Raw genomic sequence first — 26,826 nt, 5'->3', positions numbered from 1 at the left:
AGCAACACACCATTCTGATTTTTCTCTGCTCTCCACAGAAATGTCTGTCTGTACCTCGGACTGGAGAATTCCCTTACACAATTGATCTCTGGAACCTGACGTACCCCTCGTTGCATTAGAGCCAGTCTCAATACCAGAAACTTGGCTGTTTGTGCTACGTTCCTCTGAGAATCCATCACCCCCTCCATTTTCCAAAACAGCATATCTGTTTGAAATGGGGATAGCCACAGAAGACTCCTGCACTAGCTGCCTACCTCTCTTACCCTTCCTGGAGTTAACCCATCCATGTGACTGTATCTGAGACATTCCCCCCTTCTGATAACTGCCATCCATCACATACTGTTGCAAATTCCTCATTGCTTCTAACTGTCTCTCCAACAGATCCATTTGATCTGATAAGATTCGCAGCCAGCAGCATTTATGGCAGATATAATCCACAGAAACCCTTAAATTCTCTTTAAACTCCCACATCTGACAAAAAATACATATCACTGCAAAGGCCATTTTTGCTCCTTCACAATCTACAGACCCAGAAATTAACACTGTCTTATTCCTCTACAAACACTGCCCCACGTTAAAATATAAGCCATACCTCTGAATTTAAGTTTAATCAAGAGACATATCTCTAAAAACATATAATCAAGAAATAACCTACTCTATTCACTAGTGCAGATTCTTTATGGCCACATTTAAAACAACAATTAGCTTATCTGATTCTGTGCTGTGAACTTCACCCAACAGTTCCTCCAAGATCAGCTGTGAATTTCACTGTTAATTTTCCCACATACACTCCGATGTCCAGCGATACATGAATTCAAACAACAAAGGCAGTAACTGTGCGGGTTCTCTCTCTCTCTCTCTCTCTCTCTCTCCTGCAATGACCTCTCCATGTGTTTCCTTTGTCTGTTCTTCTCCCTTTTATAACTATTATTGTTTTGACGTTTTTTTTCTCCAAAGTTCCAAAATAATGCAACAGGAATTGCTGCTCCTGGAATTCAAGGAAATCACCTCCAACACCTAAAATACTTCACTAAAGGAGCAGCTGTTAAAGCAGAAATTTTTCCCATCTTCCATCTTGGATATCAGTGAGACTTGGGGGATGAGGTGCATAGATCTTTAAAATGCCACAAATAGCTGGTACTGAAAAGAATTAAGAAAGCTAATAGAATGCTGGCCTTTATTTCTCAAGGAATGGAGTATGAGGATGTAGAGGTTATGCTGCAGTTATACAAAACCTTGGTTAGACCCACTTGGAGTACTGTAAAAGATGGTTTGGCCTTGGAGGGACTACAACAGTTACAAGAATAATACCTGGTCTTCAGAGGTTAAGTCATGAGGAGGGATTATAAAAGTAAAGCCTGTTTTCTCTGGAATTTAGAAGGTTAAGGAGTGATCTGATCAAAGTCTTCAAGATATTAACAGGAAAAGATACCAACTAGTTCCATTGGTTGGAGATTCTAGAACTAGGGGACATAGTCTCAGAATTAGGGCCAGTCGATTCAGAGAGATGTTGGGAAGCACCTCCACATACAAAGGGCGGGAGAGGTTGGGAACTTTCTCCCACAAATGGCAGTGGATGCTGTATCAGTAGTTAATTTTAAGTCTGAGAGAATGGTGTGAAGGGATGTGGGCCAAAGGCAGTTAGATGGAGATAGGTCACAGATCAGTCGTTGATCTCACTGAATGCATCAAGGATTTGAATGGCCTTCTCCTGTTCCAAAGTAATCCTCAGCCTTGGAAATGTATGATTTTGAAGGAAGATTGATAGTTCAGCTGATAGAATTTAAATTTTCAAGATTACGACAGGGATGAAGGAGTTTATCCATACAATTTGTTCAACATGGTGAAAGAGATTCCATTACCATGGGAATAAAATTTACCAAAGTAGCAGCAAACAAAACCGGATACATTTTCATCATGATGACTACCTAATTCTCCTCTTTAATATTGCCCTTCTTTGTCATATGTGCCTCATCCATCTATAAACATGACTGTCTTTCCTCTCTCCTGAGTGAGAGTCAATAAAGTGTGGCACTGGAACAAAGAAACACGGCAGGTCAGGCAGCACCTGAGCAGCAAGAGAGTCAATGTTTTGGAAATAATCCTCAGGATGGAATGTTGACTTCTTTGCTGCTCAGATGCTGCCTGAGCTGTTGTGCTTTTTCCAACTCTACTCTGACTTCTCCAGCATCTGCAGTCCTCACCTTCTCCTACTCTCTCCTTAATAATAACACAAAGTAAGTACCCAGCAGGCCTGGCTGCCTCTGTGGAGAGGGAAATAGAGTTACTGTTTTGAGTTAAGTATAACCTCTTTAGAACTGGGAGATCCCGGACAGAGTAGAGGGTGGGAGAGATGATGTCACAAAGATGTCGTGGATGAGAAGGCAGAGGGAGTGGTAATGATTATAATAAGGAAACTAAGCACTAGTCTGAAGTGAGTGTTAGAGACAGCACAACAAACAGCCTTTGTCCAAAAACAAAAACATGAAGAAACAAAATTGAGATTTGCGCATGGCGAAAAAACCTAATCAAAACGGACCACAGAGTTCATTGTTTGAAACGGCTGAACTCAGTGATATGGCCTGAAGGCCGTGAAGTCCTGAATTACAAGATGAATAGCTGTTCTTTGAGCTTGTGTTGAGTTTCAGTGGAAAATTATATTCGGCACACGATATAGATGTTAGCATGGTCTGGTAAATTATAACCAAAATTAGAGTGGTGCTGGAAAAGCACAGCAGGTCAGGTAGCATCCAAGGAGCAGGAAGATTAATGTTTCAGGCAGGAACTCTTAATCAGGAAGGGCACTTGCCCGAAACATCGACTCTCCTGCTCTTCGGATACTGCCTGACCTGCCGTGCTTTTCCAGCACCACTCTCATCTTGACTCTAATCTCCAGCATCTGCAGTACCCACTTGCGCCTGGTAAATTAAAGTGGCAAGCGATAGCAACCTCATTCAGCTACCTGCTTCTAGATGTTCCTTCCAAAGTCTCTACCATGCAGTCTTCCTCAAAATAATCTCCCAAAAAACCCTCCTCTTTGGCCAGGCTTTGATCTCATTTCTAGATTCCCCCTTTTCCTGTTTTACATTTGGTGTATTTCAAATTCTAAAAAATCACTAGTACTCAACTAAAATTCTACACTGTGTAATTTTGCTTCTGGGAGTAGCTTAGCATCAACATAAATGGCAGGCAGAGGACAAATCTAGTCGGTGATAAAAGCACACCATTAATACCAGATTTTAAGAAAGTAAGTCATCTATTTATATGTCTTTTCTGGCTCAGAAGCCCAAAAGAGCTGTAAAGTTGATGGAAGTACTTTAGAAGTACAGAGGTTGTGCTGCTGCATGGAGGTTTTGTAACTGAGCTGTGTACAGTAAGATCCCACAAACAGCAATGGGAAATGGAAAGTGACTGGACAGTCTATCATATCGATGATGTGGAGGGGCCAGTGTTGGGCTGAGGTGGACAAAGCTAAAAATCACACAATACCAGGTTATAGTCCAACAGATTTATTTGGAAACACTGGCTTTCGGAGCTCTGCTCCTTCAAAATGTCATCGCATCAGTTGTATGGCACTTTTTGATTTTTTAACTATTAACTCTGTGTCTTATGGTCCTGCCCACTAGCTACCTGATGAAGGAGCAGTGCTCCGAAAGCTTGTACTTCCAAATAAACCGGTTGGACTTTAACCTGGTGTTGTGTGATTTTTAGCTTCATCACGTCGATGGTTGAGGAATAAGTGTTGTCTGTTTCCCAATAACGTTTTCCTTTCCTGTAGCATGATTAAATTTTCTAAAAACATTGAAGGGTTAATTCCATCTAACTCTTCATTGTGCAGAAATAGCATAACCCTGTGAACATCTACATCTGGCAGTTTGGAGATAATTATGTTTGAGATTTGGAAACTCCTATCCCCACACTTCACTTTTGGCAGGTGTTGTGCTGTCCCAGGTCAATTCCTTTCTTTAATGTGATAGACGTTCCTATTGTATTTTTTTATATAGAATGATTACCACTATGAGTACACAGAATGTGACAACACTGGGTCCCGGTGGAGAGTTGCCATTCCTAAATCTCCAGGGACGTGCACTGGATTGCCTGAGCCAATCAAAGGCAGAGAATGCTGTAAGTTACTGTTTAAAACTGTTTGTTGGCGTAAAACCAAATAATTTAAACAACCTCGTCGTGTCGAGCTCCCTATCAACTGTTGCTTTTTCTACAATCACATAGGCATTTAATACAAAAATTTGCATTTTATTTAAACCAAAGCAATTTTTATATTGTAGCTTATTATTTGTGAAGTGAAAATTGACATAGTCCTAGAGGGCTGTAGAATGTTCGACTATCAGAAAGAGAGAAAGGGTGGAAGTGACAGCTGCTGGTGGGTTCAACATGGAGGTCACTGTGCTTCAGCTAAGGGCAAGGTTGATACACTTGGACAGGTCCACGGACAAGGAAGGTTTAGCGGGATGTGGGACAAACACGGACAAATGGGACTCGTTCAGTTTAGGAAACCTGGTTGGCATGGATGAACTGGACCGAAGGGCCTGTTTCTGTGCTGTATGGTCTATGATAAGGCAGGGCCATCATGGTGACCCCCACCTGGCAAGGGAATTGAACCTTTCCTATTGGCATCACTCTCCATTGCAACTCAGCAATTCAGCCAACTGAGCCATCCCATTTCCAGGTCATTCTCAATAGAGGGTATGGTGGCATCATGGTGATGTTGCTGGATTAGTAAATCCAAGGCCTGTACTAATCACCAGGAGGCACACATGCAAGTCTCTCCAAACTTGGGAAGTTTGAATTGAATTAATTGACTTTGGGATATTGAGTTTAAAATAAAGAACTGCAGGTGCTGGTAATCTGAAATAAAATTAGAAGTTTCAGGAGAAACTCAGCAGACCTGGCAGGATCTGTGGAGAGAGAAAAACCAAGTTAATGTTTTGAATTCAGTGAGTTCTGATAAAGGTTTATTGGACTCGAAGCATGAACTCTGTTTTTCTCTGTATAGACGTTGCCAGACCTGCTGATTCTCTCCAGTGTTTCCTGTATTTATTTGTGACATTGGAATAGTTTACTCCAACACTGAAGATCCTAATATCTTCCCCCAAAAGCCATTCTTCTTTGAATGAAAACCAGAATCTAACCACAAATTCTGACAGTCAGGAAGCTGAATTGTGAACTATGTCCAGCGACACTGCCACACCTGCTGAGTATTTCCAGCATTTTCTGTTTTTGTTTCTGATTTCAAGTGTCTGCCGTATTTGGCACTTTCAAAATGAGGCAATTAGAATGAGGAAGTAGATGTTACAAGCTAACATTGCCAGATGTTGGTTTGGACAGTAACGTAGTGAAAGTGCAATATTATGGGACGAACAAACCAAAAACGAGAGATTAAATGATAACAAGTGACAAAATTTGGAAATGGCATGAAATCAGTCTGTACATAATATTGATGAAGGGCTTTTGCCCGAAACGTCGATTTTGCTGCTCGTTGGATACTGCCTGAACTGCTGTGCTCTTCCAGCACCACTGATCCAGAATACTATTCATGAACCCTTCCTCTTTCTAATTGCCTCATTTTAAAAGTGCCAAATGCGGCAGATACTTGAAATCAGAAACAAAAACAGAAAATGCTGGAAATACTCAGCTGGGGTCTCCTTATCTGAGGAAGGATGTTCTGGTGTTGGAGGGAGTGCAGCAAAGGTTTACCGGACTAATGGAATGGCAGGATTGACTCAGAGTGGTGAGTCTGTGGAATTCTCTGCCACAGAAAACATTGGTTGTCTTAAAGAAGTTAGATATAGCTCTTGGGTCTGAAGAAATCAAAGGGTATGGGGAGAAAGCAGGCACAGGGGATTGACTTCAATGATCAGCCATGATCATATTGAAAGTTCAGAGGGCTAAAATGGCTGAATAGCCTTTTCCTGCATTCATTTTATATATTTCATATTTTTATTTATGGTAAGAGGAAAATCTACATCAACTTGTAATGCTAACTCTGTCCTTTTGATAGACCTTACCAAACCTATTGATGACTTCTAGAACATTCTATTTGGCAAGTCTGGCATCAGCTTTGAACAATTGTTAATTAATTCTGTGCTCAGTTTTCCAGTAGATGGTTTAACTACAACAATGTCAATTCCAATATCTATTAATCTGCGAATTAATCATTCTGACACTAACATTCACTCAGTTCTGACAGAATCAGATTAACAAAAAATATATTCTGACTATTGGATCTCAGGTACATCCAGCTGCTTCTCTATTCCCATAAAATGTTAAAAATGAATTTCTAATATCTAAAATAATATTTAAAAGATTAAAACAAAATATATTCTTGACCAATAGAATAATTGGCAATATTATTTGAGTGCCAGTGTCTTCTTCCTGTTCTATGACATCCAATCAACACCTAACAAAGGAATGAGCATGTACAATCCTGGTCACCCTGCTGTAGGAAGGGTGTTGTTAAACTCGAGAGAGGGAAGAAAGGATTTACAAGGATGTTGACTGGACTGGAAGATTTGAGCTACAGGAAGAGGCTGAACAGTTTGGGGTTTTTTCCTTGAAGCATCAGAGGTTGAGGGGTGACCTTATAGAGGGTTATAAAGTCAGGAAGGGCATGAATAGGGTGAATAGACGAGGTGTTTTTCCTAGAATCATGGAGTCCAAAACTAAAAGGCATAGGTTTAAGGTGAGAGGGGGAAGATTTAAAAAAAACCTGACGGGTAACTTTTTCATACAGAACTGCCAAAGGAAGTGGTGAAGTCTGGTACATTTGCAACATTTAATACGACGGGTACATGAATAGCAAGGATTTAGACGGGTATGGGCCAAGTGCTGGAAAATGGGACTAGGTCGGATTGGGATGTCTGTTTGTTGTGGACAAATTGGACAGAAGGATCTGTTTCTGTGCTGTATGACTGTATGAGTACAGACTGATTTCATGTCATTTCCACAATACTCCAGGTGTGGTCTCACGTGGCCCTCTATAACTGCAGCAAGACATCCCTGCTCTTGGACTCAAATCCTCTCACTATGAAGACCAACAAATCACTTCCCTTCAATGACACCTACAGCACATGTGCACTTACTTTCCATTGCCCTACTCCCTTTCCCAATCTATTTCTATTTAGACAATAATCTTCTTTCCTGATTTTGGTACCAAAGTGAATAACCGCACATTTATCCACATTATATTCCATGTACCTTGCATTTTCCCATTCTCTCAATTTGTCTAAATCACACTGCAGCATCTCCACATCCTCCTCACAGTTTACCCCCTCAACCAACTTTCTGTTGTCAGCAAACCTGGAAATACAAGTTCACTCATTTAAGCCATTAAATAAATATCATTAATAGCTAGGGTCCGAGCACTCATTACTGCAGTCCCCCACTACTCACTGTCTGCCACTTGGAAAAAAAACCTTGTTTATTCCTACTCTTTTGTTTCCTGTCTGCTGATCATTTCTCTAATTATATCAGTACACTATCCCAACCCCCAATCCCATGTGCTTTAATTTTACACGACAGTCTCATTTGTGGATCTTCATCAAAAGCCTTCTGAAAGCCCAAGTAAACCATATCCACGGGCTCAGCCTTATCAACCCTATCAGTTACATTAAAAAAAAGTATATTTCACAAGGGACTGAAGGGCCTTTTTCATGCTGTAAAATCTCTATGCAAAATGCACTAATGGTCCTAGGAGTTAACCAGCTTTCAAACTTGGGGATTTGAACATGTCTCACTGAATCAAAAAAAAACAGACTGCAATCTGTGCGACTTGCAATCATGCCTTATGAGGAACGCTTGAGGACTCTGGGACTATACTCGATGGAGGTTAGAAGGATGAGGGGGGATCTAATTGAAACTTACAGAATACTGAATGGCCTGGTCAGAGTGGATGTTGGGAAGATGTTTCCATTGGTAGGAGAGACTAGGACCCATTGGCACAGCCTTAGAGTAAAGGGAAGGCTTTTTAGAATGGAGATAAGGATCCACAGCCAGAGTGTGGTGATTTTATAAAATTCATTGCCGCCGAAGGCTGTGGAGGCCAGGTCATTGAGTATATTTAAGACGGAGCTAGATAATTTCTTGATTGCAAAGGGGATCAAAGGTTATGGGGCGAAAGTGGGAAAATGGGATTGAAAATCTATGAGCCATGACTGAATGGTGGAGCAGACGTAATGGGTAGAATAGCCCAATTTCTGCTCCTGTGTCTTATGGTCTTATTCTTTTCCCTGTTTTCCAGCCTTTTCTTGTGGATCTGGGGAGTTTCTGGAACTACAAAATCAGAGCTGCAGTAAATGTGCAGCAGGGAGTTACTCACTGGGGAGTGGCATTCGATTTGACGACTGGGATACGATGCCAGTTGGATTCTCAACTGCAGCAGCCTTTGTTGATGAGTTTGGAAAGAGTATTACCGGTAGTGAAAATTGCAAATTGTAAGTAACCCAGCAACAGATTATTGTTCCATTCTGTCTATGCTGAGAGTTTATATAAGCTACTCACAAATAGAAGGACTGGGGACAAAAGCAGAAATTGCTGGAAAATCTCAACAGGCCCGGCAGCATCTGTGGACAGAAATCAGAGTTAATGTTTCTGGACAAGAAATCATTCCTTAGAACTGGATCTTTCTTTTTTTATAAGAATCAGAATTCTTCGACAGCACCTTCCAAACCCATGACCCATCCAGGAGGACAAGGGCAGCAGGTACTTGGGAACACCACCACCTGCAAGTTCCCCTCCAAGCCATCCTGACTTGGGAATATACCACCATTCCTTCACAGTCGTTGGGCTAAAATCTTGGAATTCCCTCCCTACTGGCATTGTGGGTCAACCGACAGCACATGGACTGCAGCGATTCAAGAAGGCAGCTCACCCCCACCTTCTCAAGGGGCAACTAGGGACAGGTTTTCAACGCTGGGCAGTCAGTGGCACCCAAGTCCAAAACTTGATTAAAAATAAGTTTAAAATAGGCCATTCAGCCCTCAGGCATGTTGTGTCATTCTGTACGATTGTGACTGATCTGATTACTCCATATTCCTGTCCACCCCGATGAAGTTTCAACCCCAAGAATCTTTTCACCTCTGCCTTAAAATAATGAAAGATTTGCCTCCCCTACCTTTGCAGAAGAGAGTTCCAAAGACTCTCAAACTTCTATGAGGGGAAAAAAAAGTGTTCCCTGTCTCTGTCTAAAATGGGCAAACTCTCATTTTTAAACTGTGACCCTTACTTCCAGACTCTCACACAAATGGAAACATCATCTCCACATCCTCTGTGTCAAAACACCTTGGGATCTTATATTTCAATCAAATAGCCTCTTACTGTTTGAAACACCAGCAGATGCAAGCCCAGTCTGTCCAACATTTCCTCGTTAAACAATTTACCCACTCCCCAGGGCTTAGTCAAGTAAACCTTCACTGAGATTCGTTTTGCTTTGATAATCAGTTCTTCCGTATTGTCTGTTATTACTTGATTAGAAACCAACATTTTTGCTGTAATTTGTGCAGAAACTAATCAATGTGCCTGCAGCCAATTTGCTCATTATCAAAATGAATTTTTAAAGAAGCTTATTACCAAGTGTGTTTTCATGTGTAACTTTGGGAGCAGACAGGATTTGTTTCTATATGGTCTGAGTCAGCTGCATTACTGTGGCTCTGGAGTCATGTGCGTGAAATATGGACAGTGTACTTTCTTCCATTAGCGAATCAGTGAGTTTTTAACCATAATTAGTACCTGTCACAGTCACCATCAGGACTGTCTGTTTGCATGTGTGTGTCACACGTGCACCATGGTCTGTGTGTGTTTTGGGGTGTACATCAGGGTCCAGTGCTCCAGGAGGTAATTGCATTTGGGTCAGGTATAAGGTCAGGAGAAGCACGTGAGTTCTGGATTAGCCCTACATTCCAACATTATTACGTGAATTTACATTCCAGCAGCTACTGTGGAGGAATTTGACATTACAGCTGCACCACTACCTCCCTGTCTTCTTACAGGATCACTGTGTCATGAAAATCCAGTTGATGGGTGTGGCCATATTACAATCAGATACAGAAAAGGAAATTCAAACAGAACACACACCATTGAAAATGGTTAACGGGCAGCATTTACAATATCTAGCACTTAAATCTCCAGAAAATATTCCAAAAACCATAGCTTCCAGTGTGCAAGCAAGGAACTAGAATATAATAAATTGTATTTTGAAATTGACATGCCTGAGGTTAGACTCCAGAACTCTGAATGATATTGCAACTTGCGCACCTCATAAATGCATTTGCTGGTTTTATTGAATAATTGAAGTTTGCTATTACAGAGTTTAAGGAAACCAGCAGTCTGCTGGCAACTGTCCAGTATTTACAATTTGCCATTGGAAATAAGCTGAGGAGAAAGTACACAGCCCCTCCCTAAAGAAAATGCCTTTCATTAAAGAAAAATGCATAGTCACCTTGTTATCATCTCAATGAAACTTCTGAGAGAAAGCGACACCTGACTTTTATATCTTGCATCATTTGGAGTAATTTTGCTTGCAATTAACTATTGCTTTTACAGATCCTCCTGGGTTCCTCGAGGACGTTATATTGCTTCAAACAGAGATGATTGCACAGTTTCCCTCATCTACTCTGTACACCTGAAGAAATCAGGAAGGATTACATTTGATTATCAATATCTGGACAACTCCATCTTCTTTGAATTTTTTGTAAGTGCAGTTCAATTAAATATTTCTGTTGAGTTAATAAAAGACATAAATTACCACAGGGCCAACATTCTGTGAGACAAAGAGAGAAGTTGAATTTAAATTGTGCCATTGTTGTGCGCAGAATATTCCTACAGACATCACTACTAGTGGATTATTTTGAAATATAGTTTCTGAAAAAAAAACAAAAGCAGGCCATTCATACATATCAAGATCACACAAATGGGAATGAGGTTGATGACAGTTGATCTGTTTTGTTAATAATAAACGATGGACTGGACAGGGAGAACTGTAACGTGGTAGTTTATGCTAATCTGAATTGATTTAGTCATCACATTCTGTGTCTCATCTGAAAGTTGGCACCTTTAACAATATACTGAAGTATCACAGTGACTCAGTGGTTAGCACTGCTGCCTCACAGTGCCAGGGACCTGGGTTCAATTCCAGCCTCGGGTGACTGGCTATGTGGAGTTTGCATGTTTTCCCTGTGTCTGTGTGGGATTCCTCTGCAGTCCAACGGTATGTAGGTTCGATGGATTAGCCATGGGAAATGCAGGGATGCTGTTTGGAGGGTTGATGGGGATTTGATGGGCTGAATGGCCTGCTTCCACACTGTAGGGATTCTATGTTCTATTATCTGGAATAGGGCTTGAAACTGCTGTGTCTCTGGAGACTCTCACTGAGTTAAGCTGAATCTAGTACTATGTAATTGCCATACTTTCTTTGTTCAGCTATTGTAAAGAGCAGTGTTTTTAAAAATTGTTTGTATTAAGTCGTTAACATTTCTATGTTAAGTTGCTGTGCAATGAGATGTCAAAAAGTGTGGCGCAGGTCAGGCAGCATCTGAGAAGCAGGAGAGTCAACATTTTGAGCATAAGCTCTTCAGGAATTCCTGATGAGGAGCTTATGCCCAAAACGTTGACTCTCCTGCTCCTTGGATGCTGCCTGACCTGCTGTGCTTTTCCAGCATCCCACTTTTTAACTCTGATGCCCAGCCATCTCCAGTCCTTACTTTCTCCCTGCTATGCCATGAGGAGCCAAGTGGTATCTTTATTGCTTTTGTGATGTAAGTAGAGAAGGAAGAGTAAAGGCAGTGGAGTATCGATTTGTATTTTATAGCTTCTTCAGGACTGTAACTTTCAAAAGTGGACAAGCTGACATAGTTACACAGCACCTACACAGTAATGAGAAAAATGCACAGGAAGGTATCACTGGGAAAAGATTTGGCCAATCTGTGGTAACCCTGATCTTTCTCCCCATTCCTAGAACTGGAGTTATTTTGTTGTGGGGAGGTGAGATTGGTGCTGGTGGGGAAGATGCTGGTTACTGTGGGGGGTAATGTCACCTTCGGTCAGAATGACTAGACTGTTAACATGACACAGGAAATTCGACGTTTCGGGCATAAGCCCTTCATCAGGGCTTATGCCCGAAACGTCGAATTTCCTGTTCCTTGGATGCTGCCTGACCTGCTGCGCTTTTCCAGCAACACATTTTCAGCTCTGATCTCCAGCATCTGTAGACCTCACTTTCTCCTGTTAACATGACAGCAAGGTACCACCTGGTAGTATACTTCCACTTGGACTAAGACGTGTAGTAACTTGATGTGAATCCACTTAATGGATAAATGAAAGATTAGACAAGAAGTGTCATGTTAGAAAGAGAAGGTAGGTGTTTTAGAATGATATAAACTCTTTATCCCCTCGTCTTTTTTGCCAAAAATGGGTGAACACCTTCAGCATTCACTGAAGGTATTGGCTTATTCTTTGGCACCTGTAACTGTGGCTTAGTCAAGTGATGGCTCTTGGCGTATGACTGTCCTTTACTAATGTCGGTGAATATGAACTTCTGGAGTGCAATATGAACAGGAAGTGAAGCTAAGTTTTTTAAGTTGAAATACATCAGAAATGAAGGGAGGAATGAAATGAGCTGAACAGATTTACGGTTCATGGACCTCTCCTCAGACATACCTGGTATGGTCATAACAAAACAAAACACTACGTAAGCAATAACCAAATCATTGTGAGGACCCAAATGTTATTTTGTTTATATGTTGATGAAGCTATGATAATATTATCTGGAAAACAATTTTTTTTGCTTCAAGTAATGAAAAGAATTGTTTTTTCATGATTCTTTATTCCAAATCCGTTATTTCCAGGTACAAAATGATCGTTGTCAAGATACAGAAATGACAGAACAAAAATGGATGCCTAAAACAGAAAGGGATGAATGGAAAAATTATTCAGTAAGTGGGATATAGCACCTGACTGTTCAAAATACATGACTGCAAGAGGAAAGCTTTGACAGTGGTCCGGAATGACATGGTGAAAGAAAGGTTGCTGTGAATAAAACTGAACTCCATTCTGTTTGGAATAGAAGGTGCTACCTGATCTTTTTCAGAGCTTGCAAATTAAACCGCATTATTTAGTACAGAAAGTTCAGTATAAAATGGGAATATATTTCAGTGAGTGAAACACATTGAAATTGCTTCTAAGCAAAGTAAATAGCTCAAAATACTGAAATAGTTACGAGACATACTTGGACTGACAAGTTTAAAGATATTTATAAAGCGATTGGAGGATTTGAGCTATAGGGAGTGGTTGAATAGGCTGGGGCTGTTTTCCCTGGAGCGTCGGAGGCTGAGGAGTGACCTTATAGAGGTTTATAAAATCATAAGGGGCATGGATAGGGTAAATAGACAAAAAATTTTCTCTGGGGTGGGAGAGTCCAGAACTAGAGGGCATAGGTTTAGGGTGAGAGGGAAAAGATATGAAAGAGACCTATGGGGCAACTTTTTCATGCAGATGATGATGCGTGTATGGAATGAGCTGCCAGAGGAAGAGGTGGAGGCTGGTACAATTATAACGTTTAAAAGGCATCTGGATGGGTATGAATAGGAAGTGTTTGGAGGGATAAGTGCTGGCAGGTGGGACTAGATTGAGTTGGGATATCTGGTCAATATTGACAAGTTGGACAGAATGGTCTATTTCTGTGCTGTACATCTCTGTGAGGTGAAGGGACATTTTCTGCGTAATGTCTTCTCCTGCTATGTGCAGACTTGATGCCTCTAAATGTGAAATTATTTGTATCTACTCAGACAAATTGACAAATTTATAGATCTTCAGGAAATGTTTCTAAATAAGCAAGGATGAACTTCTTTGGGTTTCTCCCTGTTCTGAATTTACCTGGGATAGCAGTTACCACTTCTCAATCATGATGGGTTCACTAACATTCAAAATGGCAGGTGATCATTTTGGAGATAATATGTGCATTCATATCACATCGTTCATCTAGAAATCAAACTCCCAAAGCTATAAGGATGAACGGCTAGTGACTGAAAGACCAGAAAATGTAATCAAAAACTTCCTAAAAGAGGTGGAATTTAAGGAGATTGATGCAAGCGCAGAAAGAGAGAGGAGTTTGCAGAGAACATGGGGCCAGGCGTATGGCAGAATGAAGGGAAACAGAGAGTTGATAGAAGAGGGAAGAACTACAGTTGGAATAGTGAGTTTGGAGAGGTTAGGGATGAAGACAACCAAGTCCATCAGTGACTGACTGGTTGATTTCAGATGGATTGGGAGCCAGTATAGGTAAGTGACTTCATTTAGTTTTAGTGATATTTGTCTGATTAGTTTTAGTGATATTTGTCTCAGCTAAGTTTAGATAGTGTACATCATGATTATAAGCTGAGTTCTGATTGGAAGTCTTAAATTGTCATTGGAAGGTTAAGTGCCGTTATGCTACTGGAATTGGAAAAGTCAGCCTGTCTTGTAACTGATGAACAGTTGGTCTCATTATTACTCATATTACCTGCAACTCTCAAGTTAATCCTATTGATGTTTAAACTTAATTGGCACCTTTGCTAAAAGTAGAACTGGTCTTTAAAATCTTTTCGTTGTGCTTCAAATATTCTGCGGCTTAGAAACCTATCGTTGAAGTAAGTAAATTATGATAACGAAAAGGTACACTAATTCCTTGAATAATTGTTTGTATAGATGGACTTGAATACTGGGACAAATGTCCTATACTGGAGGACCACAGGAATTATGTTGGGTACAAAAATAACCAATCCAGTTCTCGTGAAAAACATCCATATTGAAGGTAAGTTTTGCGAGATCCTTGACTGAAGATTTTTTTGTATATAACAAGCTGAGTTATTCTATTTTTAAAGCATTGTTCAGATTAGTATTTTGTTCACCAATATGTATTGGCAATCATTGCACAATTTATAGATTTAAGCAAACTGAATTTAGTGCAAGTTTTGTTCCATTTTTGGTTATTTTGAACTGTTTAACGTTATTTTTAAGCATTTTCTCAATTTCCATCCTTGTGTTTTGCCTTATGACAATCCCAGCTCAGGAAGCATTGGTAAGAAAATCTTTCTTATGGGTCTTAGTTTCAATTTTCCTGTAAGTAGTAACTCCACATTCTCTCTCCTTTCATAATAAAGCTTTTTCTTCCATTTCTGGGTGTGGGAGCAAAGTGTTTCGCTGATGTAACAGGTAGTCCAGGGGCATGAGTTCAAATCCAAGCAAGGCAGCTGAGGAATGTAAATTGAATGAGTTTAATGTATCTAGAAGTAAATGCTAGTACTGAGAATGGGAACCAAGCTATGGCCAGATTGTTATAAAAATCCATCTGGTTTACTAACATCCTTTAGGGAAGCAAATCTATTATTCTCACCCAGTCTAGCGACGTATGACTGACTTCAGACTCAGAGCAATGTGGTTAATTCTTAATTGCCCTCTGAAGTGACCCCGCACACCACTTGTATTACTCAAGAAAGTGACTTGTCACTCTCTGCTGATGGAAAATTAACGTTGGCCAATAATTGCAGGCCCAGCCTGCATTGCTCATTTATAGCGTCACACAGCACACAAACCGACCTTTCAGTCCATCTAGTCCATGCCAACTCTAATCTGAAACTAAACTAGTCCCACTTGCTTGCTCCAGGTCCATGTTCCTCCAAACCTTTCCTACTCATATGTCGATCCAAATGCCTTTTTAAATGTTGTAACTGTACCCACATCTACCACTTCCTCTGGAAGTTCATTCCACCGATGAACCATTCACTGTGTTAAAAATAAGTTACCCCCAAGTCTTTTTAAAATCTTTCTCCTCTCACCTTAAACATACTTCTCCTAGTCTTGAAATCCCCCACCCTGGGGAAAAGACACCTGCCTGTCACCTTATCTATACCACTTGTCATTTTATAAACCTCGATAAGGTCACTCCTCAACCTCCTACGCTCAAGTGAAAAACGTCCCAGTCTGATGTATAAATTTAAAAGAAGTAGGATATGTTCCAAAATCCATCAATTAACCAATTAATTATTTATTAATGTGACGATTGTGTCATTCATATAGTGACAGTGACCAATCTGAAAATTGATTCAGCTCACGGTTTGATTGTTTATTGTTCTCAAATCCTCTGGTTTGGATTCAGAGCCTGCCTGAAACTTGCTCAGTGTTGTGGCTTAATGTTTATTTAAGTACAATTCAGAGGATTTATACTCTGCAGCTTTGCTGACTAAGACTCTGTCGTGTTAGCTAGTGATTGACACACCATTCCCTTGATGAGAGAACTCAGCTGGTGCTCACCAACGGGATTATTAGGAGCTGGCTGATGAGTGAGAGTGAGATAGGCCTGGACACTGCAATGCTAGAAACTGCAGGCCAATCAGAGGCATTTAAATTCTGGATACTAAGGGATGACCTCGTCCTTGTGGGGACCCAGTGATGAAGAAACAAGTTGTTTTCAATCTCATGGAGTGAGGAGAGGGGAATTGGAGGTATGGGGGAGGGATGGTTTTGGAGGTTACCCATTTGCTCCCTATCTGTACATCAAAATGCCCCTGTATTTGGATCATTGGAAGCTCCCCATTGAAACTGCTCAGGATTTCTCTGTTTCAATGAAGTCAGCCCTGCCTCTTTTACACACCAGTCCCAACCTGTCCACCCTTTCGTCCTGTCCATTCCAAGCATTACTTTAATAAGAGTTCTCTAAGCTGCATGCAACGCTTTTATATCTTTCCTTAAATAAAGTGAACAATATTGTTCACAGTTTTACAAAGGCAGGTACCATGAGCGAATCCATGAGGAAAGGCATCATCACCCTCATCTACAAGCGGAAGGGGGAGAGGGAGGAACTCAAAAATTGGAGACCAATCTCACTATTGAATGCAGATTACAAAATTCTGTCAAAGGTAATCGCCAACTGGGTCAGGTCTGCTCTGGGGTCGGAGGTTCACCCTGACCAAACCTGTGCTGTGCTGGGCAGGAAGATCACCGAGAGTCTCGCACTCCTCAGGGATACGATCGCCTAAGTGCAGGACAGAGGGTTGGACACCTGCCTGATCAGCCTGGACCAGGAGAAAGCCTTTGACAGGATATCACACAGGTATATGAGAGATGTTCTCTCCAAAATGGGCTTTGGGGAGGGGATCTGCAATTGGATCAGATTGTTCTACACCAACATTGTCAGTGCAGTCTCAATCAATGGGTGGTAATCAGATAGCTTCCCAGTCAGATCTGGAGTCAGGCAGGGCTGCCCTCTCTCTCCTGCCTTGTTGGTGTGCTGCATAGAGCCATTTGAGTCCATCAGGAAGGATGCGAGCCTGAGAGGGGTGACTATTCCTGGCAATGGGGGCCTACAGGTCAAGGCCTCCCTGTACATGGATGGCATCGCCGTTTTCTGCTCGGATCCGCTGTCCGTGCACAGACTCATGTGCATATGTGACCAGTTCGAATGGGCCTCGGGGGCCAAGGTTAACCGAGGAAAGAGCGAGGCCATGCTCTTCGGGAACTGGGCCGACCAATCCTCGATCCCCTCGTCAGGACCGACCACCTGAAGGTGCTGGGTATTTGGTTCGGGGGGGGGCTGGGGCGTACGCCAAGTCTTGGGAAGAGCATATCAGAAAGTGAGACAGAAACTGGGCAGATGGAAGCTATGGTCGCTCTCCATCGCGGGAAAAAACCTGGTCATCGGTGTGAGACACTGTCATTGCTGATATACGTGGCACAGGTCTGGCCTATTCCCAGAACCTGTGCCGCTGCAGTCACCCGGGCCATCTTCCAGTTTATATGGAGATCAATGATGGACCGGATCCGAAGGGACTCGCTATACAAAGATCTGGGCAATGGGGGAATAAAATACACCCAATGCCACCCTCGCCCTAATGGCCACCTTTGTGTGTGGCTGCATCAAGCTGTGCGTGGATCCCCGGTACACAAACACCAAGTGTCACTACGTACTGAGGTTCTACCTGTCCCCGGTGTTGCGAAGGATGGGCCTGGCCTCGCTGCCGCGGAATGCTCCGAGTAGTTGGATCGTTCCGTACCACCTGTCCTTTGTGGAGACGTTTATGAAGAAAAACACCTTTGACCACAAGTCCATCAGGAAGTGGTCAGCACGTAGTGTCCTTGAGATCCTTCGGGAAAAGGAGAGGGTGGATCCTGTCGAGTGGTTCCCTGAGCAGACTGTCAAAGCCATTTAGCAGAATGCCTCATTGCCAGAACTTTCCAACAAGCACCAAGACATGGCTTGGCTGGTGGTGAGAAGGGCTTTGCCTGTAAGATCCTTTATGCACGCCCAGACTCTCAGCCGCACCGCACGCTGCCCTCGAAGCGGCTGCGGGGGGGACGAGACTGTCACACACCTCCTTCTGGAATGTGCCTATGCAGAGGAAGTCTGGAGAGGAATGCAGTGGTATTTGTCGAGGTTCGTCCCGAGCAGCGCCGTGACGCGGGACTCCGTGCTCTACGGCCTGTTCCCCGGGACGCACACCGAGACGAGCATCAACTGTGCCTGGAGGATCATCAACTCGGTGAAGGACGCTCTCTGGGTGGTCCGAAACCTGTTGATCTTCCAGCTGAAGGAGTTGACCCCGACATGTTGCAGACTGGCACATTCCAAGGTCCAGGCCTACGTGTTGAGGGACGCACTGAAGCTTGGGGCAGCTGCTGCCAAGGCGCGGTGGGGAAAGACAACCGTGTAACATCTGCCTGTCTAAAGAAGATCAGGGGGCCCATGCAGTCAGTTGGGCTCTGCTGACGCCTCAGCTCAAAATGTAATCGTATAGACCTGTAAATAGGAATGATTACTCTGTTTTGGTATGCAAACAAATGAAATGTTTACATATGTATAGCATGTCCAGTTGTATAGATCATCAAAGTATTTTATGAATAAAGTATATTTTTGAAATAAAAAATAATTCAGCAAAACTTTGCTTAACTGGAGCAGAGCCCCCTTCAGGGTGGCATGGTGGCTCACAGCGCCAGACACCCCGGTTCAAATCCACCAGGCGACTGTCTGTGTGGAGTTTGCACATTCTCCCCGTGTCTGCGTGGTTTCCTCCGGGTGCTCCGGTTTCTTCCCACAGTCCAAAAATGTGCAGGTTAGGCCATGGGAGATACAGGGATAGGGTGGATCTGGATGGAATGCTGTGGATTTGGGTGGAATGGACTGCCTCTACACTGTAGGGATTCTTTGATTGTGCTAAATGATAACATTCTTCTGGCTTTCCTACTTGTACCTGTATACTAACCTTTAGAGTTTCCTGCACATGGACACCCAGATCCCTCTGTATCATAGTGCTCTGTAATCTCTCGCCATTTCGATAACTTGTTTCTTTTAAATCCTTTCTTTCAAATGGAAAATTTCACATTTTCCGACATTGTGCTTCTTTTGCAGTCTTTTTGTCAACTCATTTCACCAATAATATCTTTCTGTAAACACCTTGTGTCCTCTTCATAACTGCTTCCCAACTCTCTGTCACTGTATCGTTTTTCAAAATTTATCCGCTGTGCCTTCTGACCCTTCATGTAAAGTGGAAACAGTTGAGGTCTCAGCACAGATCCCTGTGGCAACCCATTCATTACAACTTGCAAAGCTAAAGAAGACCCATTCCCTGTTATATACTCTCTCTCTCTCTCTCTCTCTCTCTCTCTCCCATTAATCTGTGCTTAATCCATAGATTACTATGCTGTGCCAGTTTAACTGCTCATTCGCGATACTCCATCCATAACCAATGTTTTATAAAATTGTATGAAGGCTTCCTTGCTCCTGTATTCTATATCCTGTTTAATGAAGGCAAGCATCCCATATGCCTCCTTCTTCACCCTGTCTCCCCATGCCAACACCTTCAGGGATCTGTGGGTCTGTACGCCAAGGTCCCTTTGTTCCTCAGTTCTCCCTAGGATCTGCCATTCAATATGTATATCCTTCCCTTATTAGACCTCTCAAGACCACATTGGATCCTCGATAGAAATGTTTATTCAGGAATATTTCATTAATCCCTCCTGTTGCTATGTATTCAGTGCAAACTGTCATCATGAAATGTCAGAGTTGTTCTAACTGGTACCTAATGACAACTAGATCAGCATCATTGAATCTCTGGAGTTCATGTTCTTTAACTTTCTTAATTCTAATAAGGTTGAGTTGCTCATTGATAAACCTGTTTTGCCGGTGGTTCGAAACATCAGCCTAAAATGTTCAGATTGGGGATGGGGGGTACAAAAGAGAGTGGCTTTTTCAACAATCTACAGTTCATTGTTTGACTTCCCTTAGAAACCCATGAGACATAAATAAGCCTGAACGATATTATTTCCTTTACCTGGTGAAAGTCTTAGCTGTTTACTTCAAGTATAACCACAAAGTCTCATGTGAAGGTACATACATTGAATGTCTTGTGTTATTTTGAACAGGTGTAGCCTATACTTCAGAATGTTTCCTGTGTAAACCGGGAACGTTTAGTGATACTGCTGGTTCCTCAGTCTGTAAGCCCTGTCCTCGAAATATGTTTTCTGGAAGAGGAGCCAGTTCCTGTCAGAAATGTGATGAAACCAAACAGTTTTCAGGTATAGCTGGTTTGTATTACATTGTTTGAATGGGCGTAACTCAATTTATTTTTAACCAATTCCTCAATGCAAATTCTTGGGGTTTCCACAAATCTATGGATTGTGAAAGTATTCTCAGTTGTTTACTACGTGAAGAATTCTGAATGCTTTGTAGTTTCCACTGACTCTGAGATGCATCGTATTCACAACATGATGATATGGGAAAATACAAACTTACTCACTTTGGCCGAAAGGATAGAAAAGCAGTATTTTATTTAATTAGAGAGAGGTTGCCAAATGCTGCAGTGCAGAGGGATCTGGGTGTCCTGGAACATAAATCATAAACAGCTAACATGCAGGTCCAGATTTACTATGGATTCTTCTGTTCTAGGTTTGTCTTGAGTGACACTTATTAAGAATCTGCACATGACGGTAAAGTTCAGAGCTCCATGTTCAGAGCTGTACAAGCTCCAACCTTCTAGCAGAGTCTTATCACATGATTACTGAGGTCACAGCAACATCACAGCATACTGCAGAAACTCAACTATCTATTTATCAAAGGCTGTTCCTACATGTATAGCATGGGATTAGAAAGGGAGAAGGAATGTTGTTTGTAGCAAGGAAGGTAAAGGTAGAGAAGGCTTGCCAGAGTTACTTATAGCATTGATGAGACCACAGCTGGAGTAATGTGTACAGTATCGGTGTCCTTGCTTAGCAAAAGATATCTGAGTTGCATCTGAGAGAAGGTTCACTGAACTGGTACCGGGTTGGATGGATGGATTATCTTATAGGGAAAGGTTGGTCATGCTTGGCTCTATCCATTGTAATTTAGAAGGTAATTTGTTTGAGACCAATAGACCCTGAGATGACTTGACAGGGTGGGTGCTGGATGGATGTTCCATCTTGTGGGAAAGGCCAGAGCTAGGGGCGACAGTTTAAAAGGGATGGACTTCTTATTGAAGTGTAGATGAGGATACTTTTCTCCCCCTCTGAGGCTGTTGAGTCCGTGGAATTCTGTTTCCCAAAGAATGATGGAGGACAGATGAGTCATGAGAGACGAATAGATGATTAATTATCAGGGAGATCACACGTTATGGGGGAATTGGGAGAAAACTAGAATAGAGACCACAATCAGATCAACCATGATCTTATCAAATGGTCAGCCGGCTTCAGGGACTGAATAGCCAATTCCTGCTCCTAGCTTTTAAGTTTGATACATATTTACAAAAAGTGTCATGTGCAATGTATGAATTATGAAGTTATTAAAGAGTTTGTGAAATTGGGGTCAGGAGAAATATCTAACTCATGCGTTCAGATAGTACATTCAGTTTAGTTCTGTTCAGTTCAAATTACAACAGTGACCTTTATAATGTATAAATATCCAATCAAATAATGTTACTTATGTCACAATAAATAAACCATTGTTGCATCGTAAAGATAAACTTTAATTCCCTTCATCATTTTATGCCATTGAAATTAAAAACAATAATGTTGAAAAGCTGAAAATCTTTACATTTCCTTTCTTTGCATCTGTTCCACAAATTCAGCGGGACTCTTCCTCCAGCCGAGTGCCAGTGATAGTACTGTGTAATTGTTGTGTACCATTTCAGCTTGCTGCAGCACAGGCACCAACTGCCTGTAAGCTGCAAAACAACAGAATTGTAGATTTGGCATTTTTTATTTACTGGTGTCCTGTTTTTTTTCCCTTCACTTCTGATGTTGGCAAAAAAAACCTGATCCTTATTTTCCTGGCTCACTTTTCTCTCCCCCATTCGGAAAGGATCCTTCCCCAGGTGGCGATGGCAGCAGGTCACAAGACCTTCAGAGATAGGGACAGAATTAGGCCATTTAGCCCATCAAGTCTGCACCTCCCTTCAATCATGGCTGATATGTTCTTCAAACCCATTCTCCTACCTTCTCCCCATTACCCTTGATTCCCTTACTAATCAGGAACCTACCTATCTCTGTCTTAAATACACTCAGTGACTTGGTATCCATAGCTGTCTGCAGCAATGTGTTCCACAGATTCCCCTCCCACTGACTGAAGGAGTTCCTCCTCATCTCGGTTTAAAGGGTTGTTGCTTCACTCTGATCCTAGTCTCTTCTCCTGGTGGAAACATCTCCACGTCCACTCTATCCAAGCTTCTCAGTCATCTTTAAGTTTCAATCAGATCTTTCCTCATCCTTTTAACCTGAGTTCTGGTACAGTACCTGCACAAGCAATGGTAGCTGAAGGAAGACCACGTTAGGAGCATGGAGAGCAGTACCGTAAAGCACTGGAGTTGTGTCAGTGGCTGTTTGATCTTTTGGTTGTCATTTAGTTAATCATACCCTTGGTCTGTAAACATGACAGTTGTATTTGTTTAATTCTAACAGGCTGTCAGACTGGTCTTCTATGTTATTGGCAATCCAATGCTGTTATGAATATTGTCCATGGAGCTATTAGAACATTAATTAGCACCTAGTTCTTTATAGACAATGCAACAAGTTATAACAGTTACTGAAAAGATGCTGTTTTCATTAAAACAGAGTAGGTCAGAATAGGACCCAAAGTGTATTAATGAAGCATACTCAAGTATTGGTGAGTCTGTATTACAGGTACAAAGTGACCTGGGGAAGTTAAACACGAAACTTGCATATATGTATATTAGGAGAAAGTGAGGTCTGCAGATGCTGGAGGTCAGAGATGAAAATGTGTTGCTGGAAAAGCGCAGCAGATCAGGCAGCATCAAAGGAGCAGGAGAATCGACGTTTCGGGCATGAGCCCTTCTTCACGAATGAGGATTATTAATATGTATATTAAAATATGTATATTAAAATGTTATCTCACAAGTGACTCAGGGAAAATTAGAGAAATTAGTGCACCAAAGTGTTTGATTGATGGTGACACCCAGTGGCCATTACCCATAATTGCAGACAACGTATATTTCTTTCGAAAACAAAATACTGTGGATGCTTGAAATCTGAATAAAAAGTTGAAATTGCTGAAGAAACTCAGCAGATCTAGCAGCATATGTGGTGAGAAAGCAGAGTTACTATTTGAGGTCCATATGACCACGGAGCAGAATGAGTACTCTGTCATTCATTCATGGCTGATATATTTCTCAGCTTCATTTACCTGCTTTCTCACTGTAATCCTTGATCCCTTTACTTATCAACATTCCTTCATTCAACATGAGATTTCTGCAGCCATCAATGTGCTCAATTGCACCCTCGACAATTTTCCACATTATTGGGCAGATGCTGTGTGACTCTATGCCAGAGTTGTAACTGTACTGGAACAGTTTGTTTAGGGGAGCAGCAAATTCTGGAGCACACCTCTGTCAGGGCCAGTAGCCTCTTCAGTATCCAGTGCCTCATGGAGTGAAACAAATTAGCTGAAGTTTGGTCTCTGTGGTGCAGGGAACTACTGGAGGAGGCTGAGATGGATCATCCACTTTGCACTTCTGGCTTAGGATTTCTGTAAAAGCTTCAGCCTTATCTTTTGCCCTGATGTGCTGGGCTCTGTCATCATTGAGGACGGGGGTATGTGTGGAGCTGCTGTCTCCTGTGAATTGTCTGCTCCTGGCGCTTTCTGTTGAACCAGGATTGATCCGCTGGCTTGATGGTAATGGTTGTGTGAGGGATATGCTGGACCGTGAGGCTACAGATTGTGCTGGAGTACAGTTCTGCTGCTGTTGATGGCCTCAGTGCTTCATGGCTGCTCACTCTCGAGTTGTGTGATCTGTTTGAAGTCTGTCCCATATGGCACAGTAAAAATGCCACACATGATGGAGGGTATTCTGAATGTGAAGATGGTACTTTGTCTCCACAAGGACTGTGTGGTGGTCATTCTCAGCGATACTGTCATGGACAGATGCATCTGCAGGCAGCACATTGCTAAGGATGAGGTCAAGTATGTTTTCCCTGTTGTGGTTCTGTTCGCCGAGCTGGGAGTTTTTGTTGCAAACGTTTCGTCCCCTTTCTAGGTGACATCTTCAGTGCTTGGGAGCCTCCTGGGAAGCGCTTCTGTGCTGATTCCTCCGGCATTTATACTGGTTTGAATCTGCCGCTTCTGGTTGTCAGTTGCTGTCCGCTGCAGTGGCCGGTATATAGAGTCTAGGTCGATGTGTCTGTTGATAGAATTTGTGGATGAGTGCCATGCCTCTAGGAATTCCCTGGCTGTTCTCTGTTTGGCCTTCCCTATCATAGTGGTGTTGTCCCAATCGAATTCGTGTTGTTTGTCATCTGAGTGTATGGCTACTAGGGATAGCTGGTCGTGTCGTTTCGTGGCTAGTTGGTGTTCATGGATGCGGGTTGTTAGCTGTCTTCCTGTTTGTCCTATGTAGTGTTTTGGGCAGTCCTTGCATGGGATTTTGTACACTACGTTGGTTTTGCTCATGCTGGGTATTGGGTCCTTTGTCCTGGTGAGTTGTTGTCTGAGAGTGGCTGTTGGTTTGTGTGCTGTTATGAGTCCTAGTGGTCGCAGCAGTCTAGCTGTCAGTTCAGAAATGCTCCTGATATATGGGAGTGTGGCCAGTCCTTTCGGATGTGGCATGTCCTCATTTCGTTGTCTTTCCCTAAGGCATCTGTTGATGAAATTGCACGGGTATCCGTTCTTGGTGAATACCTTGTATAGGTGTTCTTCTTCCTCTTTTTGTAGTTCAGGTGTGCTGCAGTGTGTTGTGGCCCTTTTGAATAATGTCCTGATGCAACTTCGTTGCTGTGCTAACCGCCTAAGCGCCACATATGAACAACTCCGATTCCTGCATGAATGTCAAAAGAATCGAATCCTTCCACCATGTGTCAGATACAGACCACCAGTCAACAATCCACAAGCCAGGGACACAGCCAGACAGAACGGACTCAGGATGATCCAGGTAATGATTACAGATGCTCACAACAGACTTCACAAATACAGACAAGAAATTGCACGCCAAAAATCGTTAATTTTAAAAACTACCAATCAGGAATGGACCCGGACCATAGAACAGGCTGTCACCATTGTACAGAACAGGACCACACATCACAAAAAAAGGGCACTAAAAGAAAAAATGGCCACACTAACACACAACGAAAAGGACACCACAACACACACCTGGGTTAAAAACCTCTCCCACAGACAGCTCACAGACACGGAAAGAACAATACTGGCCAAGGGACTCAACTACAACCACAGGGACGCCAAGACAGCAGACTTCCTAGCAGCACTAGAATGCACACTCAGAAACAATGGATTGACAGAAGAGACACAACAAACAGTGAGACAAAGTATTGTACCTCTGATAACAAGGAAAAGACAAACACATAACCTCAATACCATGGAGAAAGAAGCACTAAAATTGCTAAGAAACGATAAGAACATAATCATACTACCAGCAGACAAAGGCAGAATGACGGTGATACTGGACAAATCAGATTACATTCAAAAAGCTGAAGAACTACTTGCAGACACCAACACCTACCAAAAGAGAGAGTTTGACCCCACTCCACAGCTCACCAATAGGATAAACAACACACTGAGAAACCTACAAAAAAACAGACAGATAACCAGGACTCACCTACAAAGAATGAAACCGGAAAGCAACAACACCCCCAGATTCTATGGACTACCTAAAGTACACAAACCGTACATCCCACTCAGACCCATAGTATCACTACCAGGAACGCCATCACACAAACTGGCTAAAGAGCTACAACAGAAACTGAAACACCTGATCAGCGGATCCAGACACTCTATACAGTCAACACAAGAATTCCTGGACATCATCAGAAATATACACATAGACAAGGAAGAAACAATGGTCTCATTCGATGTAACGGCACTGTTCACTTCCATTGACAAAACCCTAGCCAGAGAAACAATATCCAACCTGCTGGACATACACAACAGACAACAGGACGCTGAACCTATTAACAAAGATTGCATACTTAAACTACTGGACCTGTGCCTCACAACACACTTCACATTCAACAACCAGATATATGAACAAATCAACGGAACACCCATGGGCTCACCGATCTCCGGACTCATAGCAGAAGCAGTAATGCAAAGGTTAGAAAAAACAGTTTTAACGCAATCACAATCCAAACTCTGGGTCAGATACGTGGACGACACCTTTGTAATCATTAAAAACACAGTAATAGAGAACACACACCGGATCATCAACGCCACACTCACAGGAATCCGATTCACGAGAGAGGAAGAAAAGGACAACCACTCCCATTCCTAGACGTGATGGTACAGAGAACACCGAATGGAGAATTCACCACAAAGGTACACAGGAAAGCCACACACACAGACCAAGTCCT

General features: G+C 42.3%; 1 protein-coding gene across 1 annotated transcript in view; it reads left to right on the top strand.

Moving 5' to 3' along the window:
* The window catches only part of elapor2b (endosome-lysosome associated apoptosis and autophagy regulator family member 2b), a 127,599-nt gene that overhangs the window by 57,772 nt on the left and 43,001 nt on the right, over nucleotides 1–26,826 (top strand). The window contains exons 2-7 of the mRNA XM_060842588.1: nucleotides 4,005–4,125; nucleotides 8,258–8,450; nucleotides 10,558–10,705; nucleotides 12,858–12,944; nucleotides 14,695–14,800; nucleotides 20,404–20,556. Of these exons, the coding sequence (XP_060698571.1) occupies nucleotides 4,005–4,125; nucleotides 8,258–8,450; nucleotides 10,558–10,705; nucleotides 12,858–12,944; nucleotides 14,695–14,800; nucleotides 20,404–20,556 (808 nt within the window). The remainder of the gene's footprint in view (nucleotides 1–4,004; nucleotides 4,126–8,257; nucleotides 8,451–10,557; nucleotides 10,706–12,857; nucleotides 12,945–14,694; nucleotides 14,801–20,403; nucleotides 20,557–26,826) is intronic.

The sequence above is a fragment of the Hemiscyllium ocellatum genome, chromosome 23, assembly GCF_020745735.1.
Source record: "Hemiscyllium ocellatum isolate sHemOce1 chromosome 23, sHemOce1.pat.X.cur, whole genome shotgun sequence".
In the NCBI taxonomy this organism is placed as follows: domain Eukaryota; kingdom Metazoa; phylum Chordata; class Chondrichthyes; order Orectolobiformes; family Hemiscylliidae; genus Hemiscyllium; species Hemiscyllium ocellatum.
This window is presented reverse-complemented; position numbering and strand designations above follow the sequence as displayed.